The 22361-nt window shown below is 37.3% G+C and overlaps 1 protein-coding gene across 1 annotated transcript; it reads right to left on the bottom strand.

Moving 5' to 3' along the window:
• Positions 1-640: 640 nt before the first annotated feature.
• Positions 641-20453, bottom strand: BRMS1L (BRMS1 like transcriptional repressor). Its single transcript, XM_058162278.1, has 10 exons — positions 20228-20453; positions 15498-15588; positions 14943-15070; positions 10796-10875; positions 8651-8747; positions 7648-7731; positions 6513-6577; positions 5470-5509; positions 4669-4795; positions 641-3048 (listed from the first exon to the last, which is right to left on the bottom strand). The coding sequence occupies exons 1-10, from the start codon at positions 20361-20363 to the stop codon at positions 2925-2927; spliced, it is 972 nt and encodes a 323-aa protein (XP_058018261.1). The 5' UTR covers positions 20364-20453; the 3' UTR covers positions 641-2924.
• Between the last annotated feature and the right edge of the window lie 1908 nt (positions 20454-22361).

Raw genomic sequence — 22361 nt, 5'->3', positions numbered from 1 at the left:
AACGGGAATTTTATAAAAACCTAATGAAAATGTTTTTAAATAATGCTATGAATTTTTTTAAAAAATTCAGTTAAATTTAAAAAAAGGAAAGTGTTTCAGTATCGGACAAAACCCCTACCGCCCACCATGAAAGCTGGAACGTCCACTAGTGGGCGGTAGGGACCAGGTTGACTACCACTGGCTTAAAGGTTCACCCAGAGGAAGGAATTGCACACTTTTAAACTTTCTGTAATTTAGGGGCATATTCAGTCTAGAAACTAGGCGATTGTGAATTTTAATCCCGCCTTAGAGCAGGATTAAATGAAGTCACTGTATGATCTTGGGCCAGTTACCAGTCACTATTTCTTTCTTTTCTTTGGGGAATAGGGCTATTAAAACAGCATTCAAAGCATCAAAGTTTGTTCTCAAAATCCCACTGTTGTTGTTATTGGATTCCAATGGGTTTACTACACTAGGCTCATTCACAGACTTAACATGTTAAAAGAAAATAGCTTGACATGACAGACACAAGTATTAACATACAAAACCTATTAGCTCTGCGACACTGTGCGGCACAAGTTTAAAACTCTACTTTCGTGAAAGATTCTTGGATTCAGTTCCATATTTGCAGAATAGAAACCACACAGACAATAGGTTTAATTATCTGGATTTTTCATGATGAGTTATTTTATTTATACACTAGGTTAAAAAATACAAATATTTTATCATTACAAAAAAAGCTTTATCAAACTGTGTACATACAGAGGGGTTGTCAAAGCCAACCTGTCATTAATACTTTATATATGTTTGGCTAATATGCGAGATACATAGAGTAAGATTACTTACTCTTCTGGGTTAGTTTTCTGCAGACTTTTGGCAATGGTCAAACTGTTTTCCAACATCAGCAAATACATTTTCATAAAAAGTTGAAAGCAGTTTTGTTGTTTTGAGGCTTAGTAACGGTAACAAAATAAACTGACAAGCAGGAGAAGTCATAATTTGTTAACTGGCAACTGGGACCTATTGCCAGTTACACAGAAGCAAGCAAACATGACATGAGCAGGTAACCAACAGTTTTAAGCAATAGGCTAGTCCTCCACAATTTCCTGCCACACTATGCTTGTGGCCTACTTTGGGATGCCAAGAGTTATAACACATTGCAAACAAAATGAGACAGATGTGTTTCCAATTTACAGATCTGTTGCAGATCCTTCGTGCCAGAAACAAAATAAATACATTCCAAGACACACAAAGCCATTTCTGAATAGTGACAGGCACTTTCTGATGAATGAAGGTGATATTCTTCTGATTGCCAAAAGCTTGCACGGTAAGGACTTGAAATGAGAGTTGTCAGAATCAAGACCACAGAATTGAGATTTAAGCAATATTTCCCCCCCTTCCCAGACTTTTTAACACTTAAAAAAAACACATAAAAATGCTTGCCTGCAGCTGAGTGGCTGATTCATATAGCCTTCTGGTATTTACATCTTCCAGGGATGACTGTGTTCACATTTCCATTTTAAAAGAAATTTCAGTTATCTTTATATAGTTCCCCATTCTTGTCATTACAATGTTTGCCGAGACTATTAATTTATCCACCGAACCTCTAGTCACAACTATAAGAAAGACTGAGGCTGCCTATTAACAGATTTAGCACCAATCTAAGCCGAAGCTTCAAACACTTTTGGCAGTTATTTCCATCAGACAAAGCCCATCTCCTGAAACTTTATCTTAATGGATTTAAAGTGCACAGAAACCACCAAATAATGTCTTCTCCCCACACCCACAACACCCCTTCTATTGCTTCAAACATGAAAGCTAGAAGATCTTACCTCCATATTAAATTTTACAAATTCAAACCTTTCTAGAATTTTGAAGCAGCAAACATCACACATTTTTTGCCCAATATACAAGTTTGAAAGGTTACACTGTGCTTAACTATAGATACATTTTATTATAGGACAATATGCAGTATATGCAGCAATACGTTTTGTCGTTATTTATTGAATTGGCACTTTTAACTTGAAGAAAAAGACCATTTAATACTACAGGACATAGTGCCATTTGCCTTGAAGCAATGTATTTATGGCTATGTTTTATTTTTGTTATCACAAAGAAACTGGTAACACAAATAAAGTAGCATAAATAGGCAAACCCCTTGAGACACCATTTTTTTGTTGTTTTCAATTAATTTAAAAAATATTTCACTACCAGACTATATCCATGTAATGCCTGCAAGACATTTTTGCAATCTACATATGCAAGACAAGCAAGACTGCTAAAAAGCAAGAACAATGCTAGGCAGCAATGAACTTCACAATTACATGATTTTAGATAATTCTACTACTGTCAATTTTATACAACTGGTTTTTAAGAGTATAACTTGTAAAAAGAGAGGTACCAGTAAACAGAGGTGGAAAAGCCCAGCAACTCTAGCTTATAGGAGCAATGGAAAGGGATGCTGGGAATTGTTGTTCAGCAACATCTGGAAGCCATAGATCCACATGAAGATACAATATCCAGAAAGAATAGTTCCACGCATCCTTTTTCAATTCCACCACTTCTGCAATTAAGCAACTTCAAAATTGGCTTGTTGACCGAGTCATACAAGCTGTTACAGGAAAAAATATAAATAAAAGTGCCTTGTATCTGTATGTACAATTCTAGCTCATGCATGCACAAAGCTTTACAGGACTGCAGTCTTAACCATGAATTCCAAACAATCCAAAGCTATTTTCTGTGTCACGCATTGAACCCAAATTAGAGGCAAAACGTCATGTTCAACATGATAATATGTTATCTATTCTAAAACATCTGCATGAAGATTACTTGTACTACTAAAAATACACAGATACGGCCACAAAGATAGATGAGAGCATACAGTAAATACATTTTCCATCTTATGACACTTCAAGCAGGCTAACACTGTCTGGTTAGTTTAATAGTCAGTTGTGATTATGTCTGATGGAATATTTTCCTTTTTGTAGCTGGGAAATATATAGTTTAGATTTGCTTCCATCAGACCTCTTAAACCACACTTCATCATGGTTAATTGTTGTAATTATAGCACTGAAAAGGAAGACGGAAAAGAGAAATTAGCGTCCCTGTACAACTGCAATATTACCCCAACCTACACGGCAATTAATAAACAGGACTATAATTACTGGTAATAAAACTTTAAAGTATAATAGCAAATGCCTGGAAAATGAAGGAAAATTAACAGAATATTACAACACTAAAAGAATATTCCATAGTACTGCATTGGTTTGGAAGTAATTCACTTTTTTAAACAGCTTTCCTTTGCCAGGAAAAAAACATGTATGGATATAAGACTTGATATAATAAGAGACTAAGTAAATGGGGAACACTGATATCCTCAAAACTTTATCTGTTTTGTTGCCTATTTATAGAAATTCTACAATAACCTAAGTATAATCATTAGGTCTGTTTTATTTACAAAACAGTGGCTCAATAAGGTAAAACAGAGCAAAACTGAGAATGTTTATTTCATTTAATCTGTATTTCTTTTTCCTTGGGATACATATAAAAAGAGACAGAGATATGTATACTGGAGGAAAACGTACTTTTTTTTTAAAATTTGCATTTTTTTTTGTTTACATTTATACCCCGCCCTTCTCCGAAGACTCAGGGCGGCTTACAGTGTATAAGGCAATAGTCTCATTCTATTTGTATATTTTTACAAAGTCAACTTATTGCCCCCCCAACAATCTGGGTCCTCATTTTACCTACCTTATAAAGGATGGAAGGCTGAGTCAACCTTGGGCCGGGCTCGAACCTGCAGTAATTGCAGGCTACTGTGTTCTTAATAACAGGCTTTACCAGCGTGAGCTAAACCGGCCCGGTATATATCCCACCCTTCTCCGAAGCCTCAGGGCGGCTTACACTATGTTAGCAATAGTCTTCATCCTATTCATGCAGATCATGAAGTATACTGCATCCAGTTTCAAGGACAAAATGTAAGGCTTACAACTATAGTTCTTGGAAAGCTAACACAAGGACTGCGGTACACCATATGAAGAATATTCTTCCCATTATAAACTGATGAATTGGAAAATAAAACAGAAAAAAATGGTTGAAGTGGAAATAAAAAAGGCATCAAGCTGCAAGTTTTCCATATTCTGTATTCAAGGGGTCTCCAACCTTAGCAACTTTAAGACTTGGGGACTTCAACTCCCAGAATTCCTCAGCCAGCAGAAGTCCCCAAGTCTTAAAATTGCTAAGGTTGGAGACCCCTGCTATATTCTACCAGGAGCCCGGTGGCACAGTGGTTAAAATGCAGTATTGCAGGCTAACTCTACTCACAGCCTGGATATCAATCCTGATGGGGCTCAAGGCTGACTCAGTCTTCCATCCTTCCAAAGTCAGTGAAATGAGGACCCAGATTTGGGGGCAATATGCAAATAATGTTTCTACATTGTAATCCACGCAGAGAGTGCTACAAAGCACTATGGGGAGGTACATAAGCCTAAATGCTATTGCTACTGTGCTCTGGCTAATGCTATCCTAAGGATGCTTTACTATCTGGCTGATGCACCCTAAGTATACTTTACTATGAAGTCTCACCATCACCAGCTGTTATGCTCAAACTAGCTACACATGCCTAAATCACTTAATACAGTAGGGGAGAAAATCTGTGAACTGCAGTCAACTTATTTTAAAAAGCCATACCTTGTAGGGCATTCATCTTTTCTATCAATGCATATTGTCTGTCCACGTCCATACCATTCTCCATTATAGTAGAGTTTTCCTTCCTCAGATCGTGTGCTGTGTAGGTGTTTTTCCAACTTGACAGGTGCTGAAAAGAGACAGTATAGACAATGCCGATGAAATGTAACAATTGCTTTAAGAAGTTAACCATTTTCTCTCCACTTTACATTCCGTTAATACATGCATGAGTGATTTTGCCTTCCACTTTTAAGCAGAAATATAATTGTAGATTCTTACTGAAAATTCATCCATAAGAATAAATTTTCTTGAGTCAGCTATGTAATAGTTAGTTTGGGATGTAAATTTTGTCTATAGCTGGATAAATGTTATTCATATTATAACAAAGTTTTAAAAGATGTATTTTTTTTTAATAAACCCATTTAGTGATTGATTTAATCTAGGCACCACCTGCCTCAGATCAACTCTTTTCAACTTTCCAAAAATAACAAAAATTGCCCTCAAAATCATCAAGGGCACAAATCAGTTTCCCATTATTGTCTTTTTTGTATTTAAACCTCACATTCAGCTAGTTGCCAGGATCCGCAGCCTAGCTTTTAGGGTGGGAAAGGAAACAGAAAGTGGGAGGGAAGCCATTACGGATATTGGTACTCTACAAAGGATTTCAGCCGAAAAAAGGAGAACTGATAGCATCATCAGTGAACTCAGTCATAGTGCCTCTGCTTTTCAGCAGCAGTGGAGTACGGCATGATAGTTGTAATTGGCTACTCTATGAATTAAAAAGAGTAAAGTAAGTTGCCTTACGTTCTGCTTTCACTCTATGTGGTCCCAACGTAGCCATTGCCTGAAATTTTTTAAAAAAATCATTTTTAAAAAGTCATGCTTTAACAAGCTATTTTCTAAAGAAATTTCATTTTAAAGAACAATTTCATGACAACTCCTATGAAAAATATATATGGAAACCTAGATAACTTATTCTGAAGAAGTGTGTATATTGCAACTGGATAGCGTAGTGATTAGAGCACTGGCCTTTGATGTGGGAGATTTGGGGTTTGTATCTCAGTTGGTAACTCTCTTACCAGTAGAGATCCTTGGGCAAAGACTCCCCCTACCTTTCACCTGCCTACCTCAGGATATGGATGATATGACCCAAGAAAATCATGCCAGCTCAGATATCCCCCAAATTAGTAAGGTCTGTAGCAGATATTGCAGAACCAGGACAATCTGATGGAGAGTGGGCTACTGGAATAAACCATACATAGATAAGAGAACCTGGAATGTTACTACAACAGTAGACCAAATGAAAGTAGATCATTATGCTAGATGATTATTTTCTTTCTTTTCAAATACAGTAGTACCTCAGTACTCAACTGCTTCAAAACGTGTCGAAGCATTTTTGACATGAAAATGTTGTCTGAGTTTGTGTGTGTGTGTGTGGTACTCGATGCACTGCAATAGGAAAAAGGGGATGGCTGCAGAAAGGAAATCAGCCATGCTCGGAAGGTTGCTGCAAAAGGAAGAGGGGAATGACCGCAGAGGGCTGACAGGAAGTTGGATCTCCTGGGAAGGTCGATGATATAGGAAAAGGGAGAGACAGGAAGTCCTTCCCAGCCAAAGCAAAAAGTCATATACTAAGTCATCTGGTTTGAAGTACCACTATACACACATTTTGTAGGAGCAACCTATCAATCCACCATCAAACCAATCAATACGACACACCATCATATATCTCGTCTTCCTACAAAATAATTACAGGATCATCTTTTTATTTGCATAGTCTAAAAATGGACATATAAATATGATGCCTTGTAAATATTTTAAAACTAGGCACTTAAAAATATACATACCTTCCTTATTGTTGTCCAGTCTTCAAGTATATCAAGATCTTGTAGCATATACACAATATAGGGTCGTTAATTTGTTAAGGAGGTTGTATTTTTTCCAAAATGGATCACATTTTTAAAAATCTATTTGTCATCCCAACCAAGTACATCAGACCAGGAATCAACTACACAAGAAGATTAAGATTATTTTCTATAAATTCATAAATTATTTTCTCACATTTATTTTCAAGCACTGAGATTTAAATTAAAAGGGATGCTTTTTGTTGTATAGCATATAGTATTCTATTCTTTCAAGCTGGAAGGAAAAAAAATATGGAAATCTTTTTCTGGGAAAAAAAATTGATCCACACATAAATATAAAAGTCCTAAACCAGTGAAAAGAAATCTGGGATAGGTGTGTTCATAACAAAATGTCAGCACCAATCTCTTTATTACTCTATGGATGATTTAGAGGGGTTAATATTATACTATATTGCTCACACTAGACATATAGTATAGTAACTACAGTGGTCAAATTTACCCTTAGGCTCTATTAAAATATAATGCTCATGATTTTGTCATAGTCTTCAAACTACGATCCTATGTTTCCCTACACAAGTTTTAGGAAAGGTGACAAATAAGCAACAATGTAATTGAATTAACTATACCCAGTAGTTAAATTATAAAAATGAGAGCTAATTTCATGTGGTAGTTAAAGTAGCAGGCTAAAAACCAGAAGTCTATGAGTTTTAATCCGTTCTTAGGCGCAAAAGCCAGCTGGGTAACCTTGTTACAATCACTCTCTCTCTCAGTCTAGGAATAACTGAATGGCAAAGAGTTTGAAATTTTGCCATAAATCCTTGCAGGGACTAGTCCAGGCAGGCATCAAAAATCAACAATGATCCGAAGGCACCAAAGGAAAAAAAAAGTAAGTTTATAAACATTCGTGATTGGTAACAAAAAGGCACGGAGAGATAGGTTGAACAGTGTTGATGCAAACTAAAATTAATTTGATTTTCTTTTTCTTTAGCCAAATCTCCTGTGTTTCATTAATTTTGCTTATTGCTTCTTACTTTTTTTCAACGCTTTGCACAATGTTGCTTATTCCAAAATAGAATAGCATGATGAATGTATGTTTATGGCAGTTGCTAAAGGATATCTGACACAACAACAGGTTTCTTTTTCTCTGGACTAAATAGATCCTTTCTTTTTTTCCTAGATTGAAGTTCATCATTCCATAACTCTGAGAAAGAGAAAAATTTTTTGCAATTACACCTTTTTAATCCCACAGTTCATAGGCTAAGCCCTTCTAAAAAGGCAAACTTCTACATTTGGGGGAAAAATCAGATTCATATTTTACATCGTATTTAAGAAATTGTGAGGACTAGTTTAAAACAGTAAGAAACAAAGTAACCCAAACCACCACAAGTGTGTTTATTTTCCCTTATATCCCTTCCATCACCACACTTTCTTCCTCTCTCAAACACTATCCACCCTCAAATAGGTCAAGGTTCAGAGAATGGTGAATCATCTTTATTCATGCATCCTTTAAGTTAGGGTTCCCCAAAGTGGTCAATATCAATCCCCAAGGATCAATGAGATTATCCAGGGGGCTGTCATTATTGTTATTGATACTATCATTAGTGAAAGTAGTACTTATTAAGTTGTTTTTATATAATAAATATTTGAGGATCAATGAAGAATCTGAAATTTCATGAAACAGTCAATGAGCTGAAGAGATTGGGGACCCCTACTTTAGGTTAATTTTAAGTATCAGAAGGCATCAGAGAACAAACTTGAAGCCTCATTAAGAGGCATGAACTAGCTCAATTTTTTTTTCAACTCAGCAGTTTAAGATGGGTAAACATTCAGCAGGCTAGCTGGGGAACTCTGGGAGTTGAAGTCCACCCATCTTAAAGTTGCTGAGGTGGAAAAACAATGAGCTAGCTGATCAAATTTTTGCAGTAGGGTGTACAAGCCGAAGTAAATCTAAAATATAACAAGATTCTTAAATCTTCTCAATTTATTTTGTAGACAAAATAGACGCTCCAAAGATAAACCGAGTAAGTGCTATAATTCACTGCAATCTTTATTACACAGATTCTAATTAATTTGGGTAGTGACTCATTCATTCAAGCTTTATCTGTTGAATAGTAACTTACCTGAGGTAATGTCTATACTATGTCGGTCTTCTTCAAGTCGTCTGATTTTCTCTTCTAGTTCACTCTGAACAGTATCATACAACAAGAGCTTTTCACTCTGAAAGAAAAAATTAATAGGGTGTTCACACTGAAAGGTTATCAATAGTGACGTGAAACAGGTAACATCCTCACAAATACTGTAGAGATGTTCTCTTTTCACAGAAATTCCAAGTATATGTCATAACAAGCATTAAAAGGGATTTTCTTGTCTCAAGTAGTATTTAAACTGCATAAAATAAAATAAAAACTAATTTCATAAGTATGGAAAATGAAAACCCACTGAATAAATGTAACAATAAGAACAGAAAAGGAGAAGTGCATGCAATTCCAGTAAAACAGATTCCCTAAACATATTACACTTAGAAAACAAAGAATTCCACTTTTTAAAAAATGTTTTATAATTTGTAGCGATTTTAAATAAAGGCCAGACAAAATAAAGTAGACCCTGAAGTTTTCTAAACCCCATTTATATGCAAAAATAAACCAGATGGCAAACTTTTATATCTTTTACACTCATCCAGGTCTGTTTTGCCCAGTAATGATAGCCTTGCCTCAAGACAGTTTTGGCCACTGCAAGCAGGAATTTGAGATTCATATAAAATTTAATGCTGATGCATTGATATTTCTGACATTGTTTGAGAAAAAATCCATATGACATGTTCAACATTCGGTCTGGAGCTACTCGCCATTGACAAAGCCCTCTGTTTCCATGCGTGTTTGAATCTGTGCTGTACATCTTCAAAAGATTAGGGACTGCATGAGACGTAATGTAATGGCACGTGGGTATGATCTTCAGAGACAAGGAAGAGCCAAAACCAGGGAAAAAGTTGGATAAGAGGCAGCTTAGCTTGCAGAAGGAATGTGGGCATGGCAAATGTCTCAGGAGGGACTCTCCCTTGTTTCTTGGGCTATAAAGGCAAGAGGGAGGGGAGAAATGTATTTCCATACTTGCAAGCTTCTGTTAACGTAACCTTATAATAAAGTAAAATTAGTTAACCTAGGCATGCTTCCTTGAAAGGCTCATGTGGTTTATCAAATTGGCAATAAACTGTGTCCTAATGCCTTCTCGCTTATTAGCGTCAGATTCTGATTTGGAGGAAGGCTTTAAGCAGTTTCTTGGTTCATTGAAAACAAAAGGCTATGTTATCAGACATTTCATCAAAAGTAGATGGGCATATAAGGTCATGGGAAAGAAATGAAATAATTTGACACAATTTGTTCCCGCTCATTTATCCATCAAATGTACATTCTGCTGTAACTGACTAAATACTATATCTAGTCCAAGATTATTACAATGTAATTTGGCTTTACCATCATAAATAGAAATCCACTAATCTTATAAGCTCTATTCTCTTGTAAAACAATGTTTTGCTTCATTCGGTCATTCATTCATTCATATAATTTCTATCTCCACAAATGACACTGAGCAGTTCACAATTCAGAAACATATATTACAATTAAATTCTTAAAAACATTTAACAAACAATAAAAACAGTAAAACCATTAAAACACTAAAATATTAGTTATATAGTTTTAGTTATAGCTGTGTGCCTAAATTTTTTAGATCAAATTCCATTCATTACTCTGATCTCATTTAATAATACTAAACAATTTATAAATAAATTAAAATAAATAATATTTGAATTTGTTTTTTTTCCTGAGTTAATATGGCAGATCACAGAAGTGTTTCTTGAAATTAAAACTGCACACAAAATATGCAAAAATGTAGTTCAGGTGAGGTTATAAAACTGATACATATCTTAATATAGCTTGGGTACAATTTATGCAGGATGTATATGATCTCTTAAGTATACAAAAGCTGGAGCCAACTGATTCATTATAAGCTTTCAACATAACTGCAAAAACATAATAAAAAAACTTTAAGCAAGAATTTCACAAGAACAATTAGTAAGACTGACAAAGATGTCAAGATATTTTAAAGCAACCTAACTGACTTTTTGTAGATAAAGTATAATAACATTTGTAAGTATGTAATATTTTCAAATTGTTCTTCAACTATATAGCTTAGTGTAGTGAGTTTATTGCCTCAGAAATAAGTACAATCAATTACAAACAGATTAAAACATTTCCAGCTCAAAACAGTACCTCACAATGCTGTCGGGAAGCCTGAATTTCACATTCATACTTGTTTTTCACAGATTCCAAGCAGAGTTCTCTGTAGATACCTACAAATAAACATTTGTTTAATATTAATAGGAGAAGGCCATGATGGAATGCCGTTCTGAAAATTCCCTACAGGCAACAATGGGATTTATAAAAAAGATTTGCTTTACATCTCCATTTGTGCAAATCTTAAATTAGTTTTAATTCCAATCCAATGAGATATCTGCCCTGGCTTTACAAGGCTCAAATGCTGCTTTGAAAATTATAAATCTTAACATCATCTGTAAGAGTATTTGCTATTTTACAGAAGACTTATAGAATTTGAGCACTGGTTGAATAAATATTAACCTATTATTAGACTTGCCCAGTGAACATTAATTCAGACCAGCAAGATGGGCAGCCATTAAATTTTATAGTCCATTTACTAATTGAACAACCCTTCTTCCCCCGTGTTTTTAAAATTCTAGATCAGTTATACATTTGTTGCATGGCCTGAAAAAGTCAAAATCAAAAGGAAAGCACTGATGGTAAACAGTTTGGAGAGAGTGAACAAGTGGCATATAATGAAATCTTAATTCTAAAAAGCAAGATTCAGAGAACTTCCTTCCCTCCCTCTCTGATCACAATGACACCAATGCAGATAGGTTTCTGACAGCTCTGAAAAGCACCACTGAATTTCTCCAACAACCCTAAAGTGTTTATCTTTCTGTCTTGTTTGTTTGTTGCTTGCTCTACACTATACTAAGAGCCGTGGTGGCGCAGGAGTTAGAATGCAGTATTGCAGGCTAATTCTGCCCCTTGCCAAGAGTTTGATCCTGACGGGCTCGACGTTGACTCAGCCTTCCATCCTTCCAAGATCAATAAAATGAGGACCCAGATTGCTGTTGGAGGCAGTATGCTGACTCTGTAAAGTGCCTAGAGAGCACCATGAAGTGGTTTATAAGTCTAAGTGCTCCTGCTATGTTATTGAATGGAGGAACCACTTCCTTGTAGAAAGCAAATAAGAAATCAGCCATTGATCCCTACCTGCTATACACATGGTAGGCAGTAAAAATAAAACAAAATCAATCAACTGGGTTTTTTTTTTCTTTGAGTGAAGAAATAGGAAACAGACTGGATAGAAGGGAGAAATGGCATTTTCTGTTTGCAAAACAGAATGAACAACAGGACACATATTTTTAGGAGGTGTGGGAGTACACTTTGATGAAAAAAACCTTGGGGTTTCCAGAGCCAACACAAACAGATTTCCCTGCCCAGCTTCTTGAGCTGTGATTCAAGAATATATTTTCTTCTTGCATCAACTGTAACAAAATAGTATGTAAAAGTAGTAATATTTTGTATAAAGTATAAAAACTTTATTATGATTTAGCAACAATGTGTAAGCAGATATGTGGCAACCAACAAGATATAAACATCCCCTGCTCAATTTGCAGGTAGTCCTCCACTTACAACCATTCATTTAATGATCGTCTGAAGTTAAAACAGCACTGAAAAAAGTGACACGATCATTTTTCACACTTATAGCTGTTGCAACATTCCCGTCGTCACATGATCAAAATTCAGGTGCTCGGCAACTGGAATGTGTTTATGAGATGGTTACACTGTCGCAGGGGCACCTGAACATCTGTTGAGACCTTCTGACAAGTAAAGACAATGGGGAAGCCAGATTCACTTAACAACCATGTCATTAACTTAATAGTGATCCACTTAACAACTGTAGCAAGAATGGTCGTAAAATGGGGCAAAACTCATTTAACAATTGTCTTGCTTAGCAACAGAAATTTTGGGCTCAATTGTGATCGTAAATCAAGGGCTACCTGTAGTGGACTGCAAAAAATATTTTGCAAATCTATGATCATTGAGTGAGTTCCATCTAGCCTTTCAACAGTATCTCAGTTACTGAGTTTCCAAATTCTTGTTTTCCATTCTGGTTTGCAAATAATTCAGTGTGCAAGAAAGAGGAAGCTTCTTTGCTCAAGGTCTATAGAGGAAAAGTTAATTTAAAGCATTCAAAATATTGGGAAGGACAGAAAATAAATATGTTCAATCCACGTTAAAATAAAATTATGTCAAAATTATTATTACACTATATTCATTATTCTACTTGGTCCAACCTTTTTGTATAGTGCCCCAGTACTTTTCTTATATGCAAATATATTGTACAGATTTGTCCTACTATTATATATAAACACAAATATATTGTAATGGTCTGTCTTAACAAATTGGTTTTCTAAAATAGGAATAAACACGTTTTTTCCTTTCATATGTTGATTCCAATTATTCTAAACCATAATCTACCCTAATATATGAAACAAAGAATTCTGTTTACCAGCTAGTCTTAACTCATTTAACCGTATTTTTTGCACTATAAGATGCACCAGACTATAAGACACACATTAGCTTTAGAGGAAAACAATAAAAAAAAAACCTGCCTCTGCCTCCCAGCATCCATCTGGTATTCATCTGGGTCCTTGCAGCAAACAGCCTGGTCAGCTTCAGCACATTATCGCAGCCCCAGCTTGTGGCTCACCAGGGCTCTGCTCTGTTGCACCAACCACCGGTCAACGGAGCTGAGCTGCTGCCGGGAAACGCCAGAGCCTTTGCTGCTAAGCAGCTGATTGGCGGTTGGATCAGCTTCCCAGAATACTGCTGATCAGCTGTTCTAGGCAGCAGGGATTGCTATCACTGTTCACCATCCTGCCTGGCGCCGCCACTGCCATTCAATTGGTGGCAGTGATCCCTGCTGCCTAGAACAGCTGATCAGTGGTATTCCGGGAGGCGGATCCAACTGCCAATCAGTTGCTTGGCAGCAAAGGCAACAGCATTCGCCACACCAACCCCCCCACCGCAATATTCGCCCTATAAGATGCACAGACATTTCCACCCACTTTTTTGGGGTGGAAAAGTGTGTCTTTTAGTGTGAAAAATACGGTAATTATTCTTTAATGATTCAAGATAATAAACATAATAAAGATAATAAATAAAAGTTTAAACCAAAGTTCATTGTTTTCGACAGAGCAAGAAACTGGTATTTTTAAATCAGTTTTTAGATATAAAACACTAAAGACGATTTATAAAGCAGGTTTTAACAGCACAATTTTAGAGCATCAGATATATTACATCTGAACCAGCCCTCTGAAGACAACTGCAGCTATAGAAGCAACTGAAAGAGAGGGCAAAATACATTTAGATATTAATTGCTTTGTATTTTCAGAACTAGGGAAATAATCGTTTTCTTTTTCCTGAAAATTGGGTTTAACCTGGTATCAACACCCAATTCTGATTGAGATATAGCTGCCATTTTGGAACTAATTTGCAATAACAAGTTCTCATATCCTAAACATCTGGCTAGTATTTTTAAAAAACTGGTTAGCTTCTTCCTTGTCCCCTGCTTTCTGCAACGTATTTATTGAGAAAGAGATCTGAGGAATTTGTTTACAACTTGAAACGTTAATATTTATTTATTTAGCTATTTATCTAGATTATATAGCCGCCAATCACTAGCAACTCTAGGCAGCTTACAGATAACAAAAACACAATGTAGAAAAAATAAAACAATAATAAAATAACCCCCCCTCCTCCTCTGTAACAACACACACTCAAACAAACCATTTAATGGGCTCCATTCTGGGTTCCCCAGGCCCATTGGCAAAACCATGCCTTCAGGACCTTATAAGAGTGTCAGAGAGTCTAATTTCTGGATGGATGTTCCAGACGGAGGGAGCCATTATAGAAAATCGCTAGTTCATGATATGCCATACACTAAATACATACCTACATACATAAAATACACCACTTTTGTGTCATTTTGGTTAGTTTTAATAAATGTATCACCCAGCTCTGCATTTTCAAGCTTCTTCCCCAAAGGAACAACACACCTATGATTGTTGTTGGTGAAATATTATACACATGCATTTATTTGGGAAACAGAATGAACGACCTTGCACATTAATGCTATTAAAATATAAGATCAAAAAATATGCAGTAACAAAAAATTCAATCCCCAACTGTTTTCAATTCAAAGGCTTCAGAAGCCCTGAAACTTTTATAAGCAATCTACTTCTACCATTGCCATGCAGAGATATAGTATACCTTAACCAAGTTAACAACTACTACTTCATGGACTCACCTGCCACTTTTGTTCGGATTTGCATGTTTTCTTGAAGAGCTGCCAGTGGTTCCAAGTACTCTGGTGCCTTTCCTGCAATGACTTCCTGTAGCTTTGCATCTACTTGGCTTAATCTCTCTTTGTAAAGTCTGAATATAACAAAAATAGAGCACATTATATTAAAGCCAGGCATAGAACAGTGTAATATTAATATTTCTAAGATCTTCTCAACTGGCACTAGGAATCCCTCTGAAGCCCATCAGGCCATAAGAAATTAATAAGATTCAAAAATAGACTGAGATATACACTAAGTTACAGTCAACTTTTTATTTAGACATTGTCTGGGCTGTATATAGTAGTCTTCCTTTATTGTCGGTAAATTTAAATTTAACACAAAATAGTTTGTCATGAAAGCGACTCCCTGTGAAGGCTCCTGGATTGGGGCTGAAAAGCGAAAAGGAAGCAGTATGATCCTTCCCATATTTGGGTAGACCAGGTTACCCTGATAGAAAAAACACTTAAAGTTCAAGACTACATTAGCATCTAAGAGAAGTTCTACAGCATTGGTTTACTTACTGATCTTTGAGATCTGTAAACTGTTTTTCAAGATCAGACATCTCATCTAAACATTCCATTCTTCTTCTTTCACAATCTTCATCATCCATTTCTGCAATGAAAATTATACACTTTTACAAATATAACTAGTTTGTCTCTTCCAATGTACTTTACAGCTGATATTTTCATTAAGAGTGGCTAAAGTTTTGAATATAATTAAATAATTTAAATAAATTAATGGACTAATTATTAAATCTTCTGGAAAACAGATATAACATACAATATTATTTCTGTGTAGCTCTATTCTCTGATTAATCTTATGAAAGAATTGATAAGCATTCTTTTCATCTTACAGCCAAATATGTTATACAGGTAGCCTTTGACTCTGCTACCATTAGAAGTTATACTTACCATCCTGTTCTGAGTTACGACACTCGCACATGCACACAGGGTCACATGTCCACATTTTGGACACTTGGAAACCAGCTCACCTTTTTGCCAGTTTAAACAATAATAATTTCTTAGGGTTCCATAATTTCATGATAATATGTCTAGTTTTATAAAACAAAGTCTGTACACTTACAGCAACATTTCAATTTGCTCTCTAGGTTGCATGAATAACCCTATGCCATTGCCTTAACTAATAAAGCAACCTCAAACTTTTGCTATTATAGGCCTATAGCAACAGGAAAACTTTACTTATAAATAAAGATCCACAAAAATATTCATTCATGTATTAGATATTATGTGTCATCCTTAGTGGAAGAGCAGGGCCAACAGTTACAAGAATATTTCTTTCTTTCAGTGTTGCATTCTTCCCTTCCCATCAACACTTCATCATCTCACCCAGGTAAAAATATCCATGGATAAACATTTTCTACACAACATCACTTCTTTATTCAAACAGCAAGGACCTAAACATGTACATGACTCCAGCTTCCATCAGTATGGTAATGCACACTCAACTCAATATATACTATACCAAGTTTGTATATTATAAAATCAAGTTTATAATCTAAGCATCACCTTTTAGCCATTTAAGATGTTTAGCATACATTTCCAATTCTATATTCGTAACTTAAGATGCTGTTTTCCCCATACTACAAATGGAAGACTGACAACAATAAATGATGCCTTTGGGTTTAAACTGTTCAAGTTGTTTAGCCAAAATTTGAAATAGAAACCACCTCCTGTTGATTTACATATCACAAAAAAACAGTATCCCAAAGTATTTTTTCAATGTTGTTTTTACCATCAATTGCAAAGATCTGTCCCCCTACAAATTTACACACTCCCCCTTTCTGTTCTTCAGTTGTAAAAAAGCAATCAGAAGCTCGTCCGAATCCTAAACTTCAATTTATACTGAAACAAGTCACAAATACTGAAATGTGTTTCATACATACCACTGTGTATTTATTTTGTTAAACTAGTATTGTACTATCTTCTCAAGAGTTCAAGGTGACCCACACAATGCTGCCTGTCCAATCAGCATCTCTGTGAGATGAGTTAAGATGAGAAACAATGATTGGCCTAAAGACACTCAAATGACCTTTTGGGCACAAGATGGATTTCAACATTTTTCTCTGCACTGAATCAAAGATAGAACATAAAGCATGTAGAGAGCAGAAGCAGGTCTTATTCTTGATGCTTTAAAATATGATTTTACAAGTTACTCAATAGCAGCCACCTTCACCCATCCAGACTAATGGTTAATGAAGTCAAAATAATATTTGGGGGGAAATGAGAATTTATTTGAAACCAAGACACTTCGGCTAATTTACATTACTCATGAGACACTAGCACCCCATTATGTGGATGTCGAATCTGTGTCAGCTGCTTATTTGAGGAAGTGCTGTTGACATGATGCCTAAAAGGCTTAGAGCCCAATAATTTGTTGAACAGCCTCCCCTGGTGTACATCAGCACAGACTTTATGATCTTGAGGAAGTGGGTTGGATGGGTAGAAGAGCTTGCACTTAGGCAATCTACTCTGCTTCTGGAAAGTAAAGTGATTGGTACATCAAAAGCAACCCAATTTGTCCATATAATCTTGTCAGATACAAAAAATAAGGGAACTCGCCCTCCCACTGTCTTTCACCTCAAAGTTTCTTCTGAAGTCCCTATAATTACTTTGTTAAATTTATATCCCTTCTTTTGCCTAAGAGTTCATCCAATGAAAGTGATGAACTTTAGAACCCTGGCTTTCTGTTTTGTGCGAACGCAGCCTCCAATTCCAAGGGATCTATGACTGGCTTGTGGCTGACATAATTAAGGGGTTTTTTCAGAAATACGAAGAAAACAAAGGGGTTCTTTCTATTTATTATATATTCCGTTATTCCTCCCTGAAAAATGCTGTTCAGAAGTCTTCCAAGAATATATAAGATTTTTTATGTAGATGCATCTTCTGTGGTAAAGTGCTGTTCCACTGTAATGACTTATTTTCAGCAATCGAATTAGTTCAGGGTTTCTCAACCTTGACAACTTAAATTCCCAGAATTTCTTAGCCATCATTATCTTAAAATTGCCAAGGTTGAGAAATACTGAGTAGACATAGACCTACTAAAGCTAAAAGGATTTCCTCCAACTGCTAAGATTAGATGCCACAAAATATTACTTTAGATCTGTTTTGTAAACTAATAGAGATGACCTTGTGACCCAAAGATTAAAAAAACATTTCCCATTCCAATAAATTGCAATAGATTTTATCTGCCTGGATTGACACCAGAATAAAAACAGTTACGAAAAAGAGGAATTTTGGTGCCTCCTCACTATTGAAACTGAAGGAGGAGAAACTTGAGAGTATACTATTATACTTTTATAGCTCTTAGGAATGCTGGAGAATAATATACAGAAACTGTTTTTCACATACAGAAAAGCATAAATGTTAAGTGTAACTAAAGACACAATGATTAGCCTAATCTTCCCAAAGTAAGACATGAAAAGCAAGTAAGGAGCCTGACAATGTCTTTAACCAGCAGAAGCATCTCCGTCTGTACTTTTTAATATGCTGCCCTGTTTTATGTTATCCTATTGTTAGCAGCATATAGTAAAATAAAATTTTATACCTAATTAGTGGGAAAGGATGCGTGTCAACATGCAGCAGCACTAGTTGACTTGGTCTAAGTTCATTGGGTAATGCCTGGTTAGGCCTTGAACGGGAGAATTCCAGGGTTGTAGAGTAGACTGAGAAACTGGGGGGGAAATCACCTTCCAAAGTCCATTCATTGTAAACCTTTTCCATAGTCTTGCTAAAAAAAACTGCAGGGGTCTATGAAGTCATCAGGATTTAAACCCAACTTGATTTTAAAGAAGGATGTAATGGGCAGAAAAAAAATCTCTGCCATAGCACCTGTGATGTGAATACACTGTGGGTGCAAGACATCCTCAGAATCCTTCCCATGGAATATATTCATTCATACTGTATTTTAGCTTAATAAAAATAAGCAACACTAATTACAGTAATTAAGTTATTGCATTTATTCCTGCAATATGTAAATATATGATATGCACTAAATATAATTTATTGATTACAGTAAATTTACATTCTATCATTCCATTAGGATTGGTAGACCCATATTCTACAGTCATGGAAGCTCACTGGTCCCAGTCCAATATCCTAATACCATAGGGTCCATAGATATAACAGCAAAGATGCTAAAATGAACCAACCATATTCTGAGATGGATCACCATTAAGTTCACTATGCTTTACTTTTAAGTGTCCAATACTTGGTAGAAAAACATTAAAGATAAGAATTCCATATTAGGCATATTAACTTGTGTTTTTTTAAAAAATACTTTTTGACAAGCGAACATACCTAATACTTCTTCCTCTTCTTTTTTCCCCAACAACCCTATGAGGTGAGGTGAGCTTTAGTGTTAGTGGTATTGAATAAAAAGACAAATACAAGATTTAAGTTACTGTTCTGCAGTTCGTTTTATGCTTAATTTATTTATTTGTGCACTGAGACCATTATCATTTAACCTTAACCCTAAAGATAGGATAGGATGAACATTTCTCAGACAAACCAATATGGGACATTCCAAAGATTTCAGTACACAGGGGGGGGAAAAATAATACTAGAGGCTTCAATAAACTAATATTCAAGTTATATTGGCACATCCCGTTTGTAGAAGGCAATGGCTATACACAAAGCATCTTGTTCTTTAAAGGGAAGAAAAAACAGCAAGACAACAAAACTGCAGCCTTCTTACTAGCAGTTCCATCTTGCAATTGAGCCCATAAAGCCACTGGCCCATGAATTGCCTATCTGTCTGAACGTATTTGTGGCATTTTGGTGTGTGTCTGCCACACCAAATCAACTCTTTTACAGCTTATAGAAATTCCTCCGCCCACCCCCACCCCGGGCTGGCTGCAGACAATACACCACCCCGTAGGTTTATGATCACCGAATGAGGGAGGGGGAATTAGAGGCAAAGAAGAGAATAGCTCTCCCCAATGAGCCCGGGAGGAAACTTATTAGGAAAGTGAGGCCATTGCCTTGGCTGCCCAGGTGAGGGGGCGTAGAAGCCGGGCGGGGGGGGGGGCTTTCCTAAGAAGTCGCCCGCGGCGAAGGAGTGGGAGGAAAATACCGAAAGGGGCCATAAGGGTTGCAAAAGCCGCGGAATCGCCCCGGCACCCCAACCGAGGCGGACGGGGCGGGGCTGAGCCCTCCCTTCTGCCCCCATCTAACCCCAAGCGAGGCAGATCCGCTCCAGCATGTGCCACCCAGGAGCCCTTTCCCCGCTTCACCTGAGCTGTCGCCCTCCTCGGAGACGGACGAGCTCTCCGACTCCTCTTCCTCGGAGCTGCTGCCCTCGTTCTCCCCGTAGTCCACCTCCATGTCATCGTGGTTGTTTTCTTTCTTCTCCCTCGAATGGACCGGCATCGCGCCCGCTCTCGGCAGACGCCCGGCGTCACCCGCTTGGAGACCCAGGACGGCAGCTTCGCCAGCCCAGCCCTCTAACGCGCCGAAGCCCCGCCCCACCGAAACCCCGCCATCCACCTTAGGGCCCCGCCGCTCAACCCGCCTCTCGGTCGCTCATTGGTGGGACGCCTTGCCGGCGGAGCGGAGTTTCGTATTCGGGCGTGGTTGTCTGTGTGTGGGGGGGTGGGGGCGTAAATGTTCTGTGTTGCAGAGGATTTCGGGATATGTAGTCTTTCGTAGGAAAGCTTGTCGATCCCAGTAGTGGGCAGAAGAAGCAGGGCAGGAGCGGGTGGGAGAGAAGCTGCTGAAGGGTCTACGTGTTTTAAACACAGGTTTGGAGCAGGGCGTTTAACAGTTTTCATCTGGTTTGAAATTAAAAACAAAATTGGTGAGAGGAACAATAGCCACCGATTGATTTCTGTTCCCGGGGTGGGGGGGGGGAAAGCTTTCGGGTACATCCTCCTTCAAGGATTGCTGCGTTTAGGTCAGGGGTCTCCAACCTTGGTCCCTTTAAGACTTGTGGACTCTGGGAGTTGAAGTCCACAAGTCTTAAAGGGACCAAGGTTGGAGACCCCTGATTTAGGTAACGGGGTCGGGGAGAGTTGTCAACTTAATTTTACGTAGCTTCTTTTCAAAAAACACCATGCTACTGACCAGAGCATATAAAACATTTGTTAGGCCAATTCTTGATTACTGCTCTCCTGTCTGGAACCCTTACCATATATCTGACATCAACACAGTTGAGCGTGTCCAAAGGTATTTTACGAGAAGAATTCTCCATTCCTCTGAAACTAATAAAATACCTTATTCCACCAGACTTGATATCTTGGGTCTAGAAAACTTGGAACTTCGTCGCCTTCGACTGGATCTGGGTTTAGCATATAAAATCATCCGTTGTAATGTCCTTCCTGTCAATGACTTTTTTAGTTTCAATAACAATATCACAAGAGCTACAAACAGATTCAAACTCAATGTCAACCGTTCCAGTTTAGATTGCAGAAAACACGATTTCTGTAACAGAATTGTATATACTTGGAATGCATTACCTGACTCTGTGGTTTCTTCTCATAACCCCAAAGGTTTCACTCAAAAACTGTCCACGGTTGACCTCACCACTTTCCTAAGAGGACTCTAAAGGGGCGTGCATAAGAGCACAAACGTGCCTACCGTTCCTGTCCTACTGTTTCTTTCCCTATGTATATACACGTTTTTAGTACCTCATTTCTCCTCATATATACGTTCATATATTTATAACCTTTTATGTAACGCTTGTATATATTGTTATGACAAATAAATAAATAAATAAATAAATAAAATAAAGAGTACAAGTTGGGGAACGCGTGGGCGAAGACAGTATCTACTCATCTTGCCTCTTGAGACGGTGACGATCTCTGGATTCTGTAGGTGAAAGGATTGAGCCCGATAGCGCTCCCAGGGGCCGAAGTGAGTTGCTGCAGCGTCGCCTTTTGCGTCGTCGCCCCGTAACATCCCGAGCGAAGGTTTTAAAATCACGATTTATCACTTGCAATTGGCTGGTTCGTGCCACACTTTAAGGCATAAAGCTATTGTCTCCCTTAGAGATGTGAGGCCCAATCTCAAATGCGGAAAATCTGGGGAGTGACTGGGGGATTGTTTTTCGAGGACTCATTAACTCCTATTTTTCCCCCCAGAAAATTGAAAAAGAATGCTCAGAATAATTATTTTGAAACATTGTCGCTTTTAGACGGAGTAAATTGATTTTTAAGATAGACTTCACTTGTCAAATGACAAAAGATGTTCATATAAAACAAATATAAGCCACAGTGGTTAGAATGCAGTACTGAAGCTATTTCTGCTGACTGACTGCAGTTTGGCAGTTCAAATCTCACCAGGCTCAAGCTTGAACTCATCCTTCTATCCTTCCGAGGTGGGTAAAATGAGGATCCAGATTGTTGGGAGCAGTATGCTGACTGTAAACCA

Source organism: Ahaetulla prasina, chromosome 1, assembly GCF_028640845.1.
Source record: "Ahaetulla prasina isolate Xishuangbanna chromosome 1, ASM2864084v1, whole genome shotgun sequence".
In the NCBI taxonomy this organism is placed as follows: Eukaryota; Metazoa; Chordata; class Lepidosauria; order Squamata; family Colubridae; genus Ahaetulla; species Ahaetulla prasina.
Note: the sequence above shows the minus strand (reverse complement) of the source record. Positions and strands in the feature narration are given on the sequence as shown.

Bases quoted from the DNA above. Each gene is read 5' to 3' on its own strand.
- BRMS1L (XM_058162278.1), bottom strand. From the start codon at position 20,363: ATGCCGGTCCATTCGAGGGAGAAGAAAGAAAACAACCACGATGACATG. The intron at 15,071-15,497 runs GTAAGTAAACCA...TGTTATATTCAG, and splicing joins TTTACAGATCTCAAAGATCA to ACTTTACAAAGAGAGATTAA. The intron at 4,796-5,469 runs GTAAGGCAACTT...GTCTCTTTTCAG, and splicing joins ACATAGAGTGAAAGCAGAAC to CACCTGTCAAGTTGGAAAAA.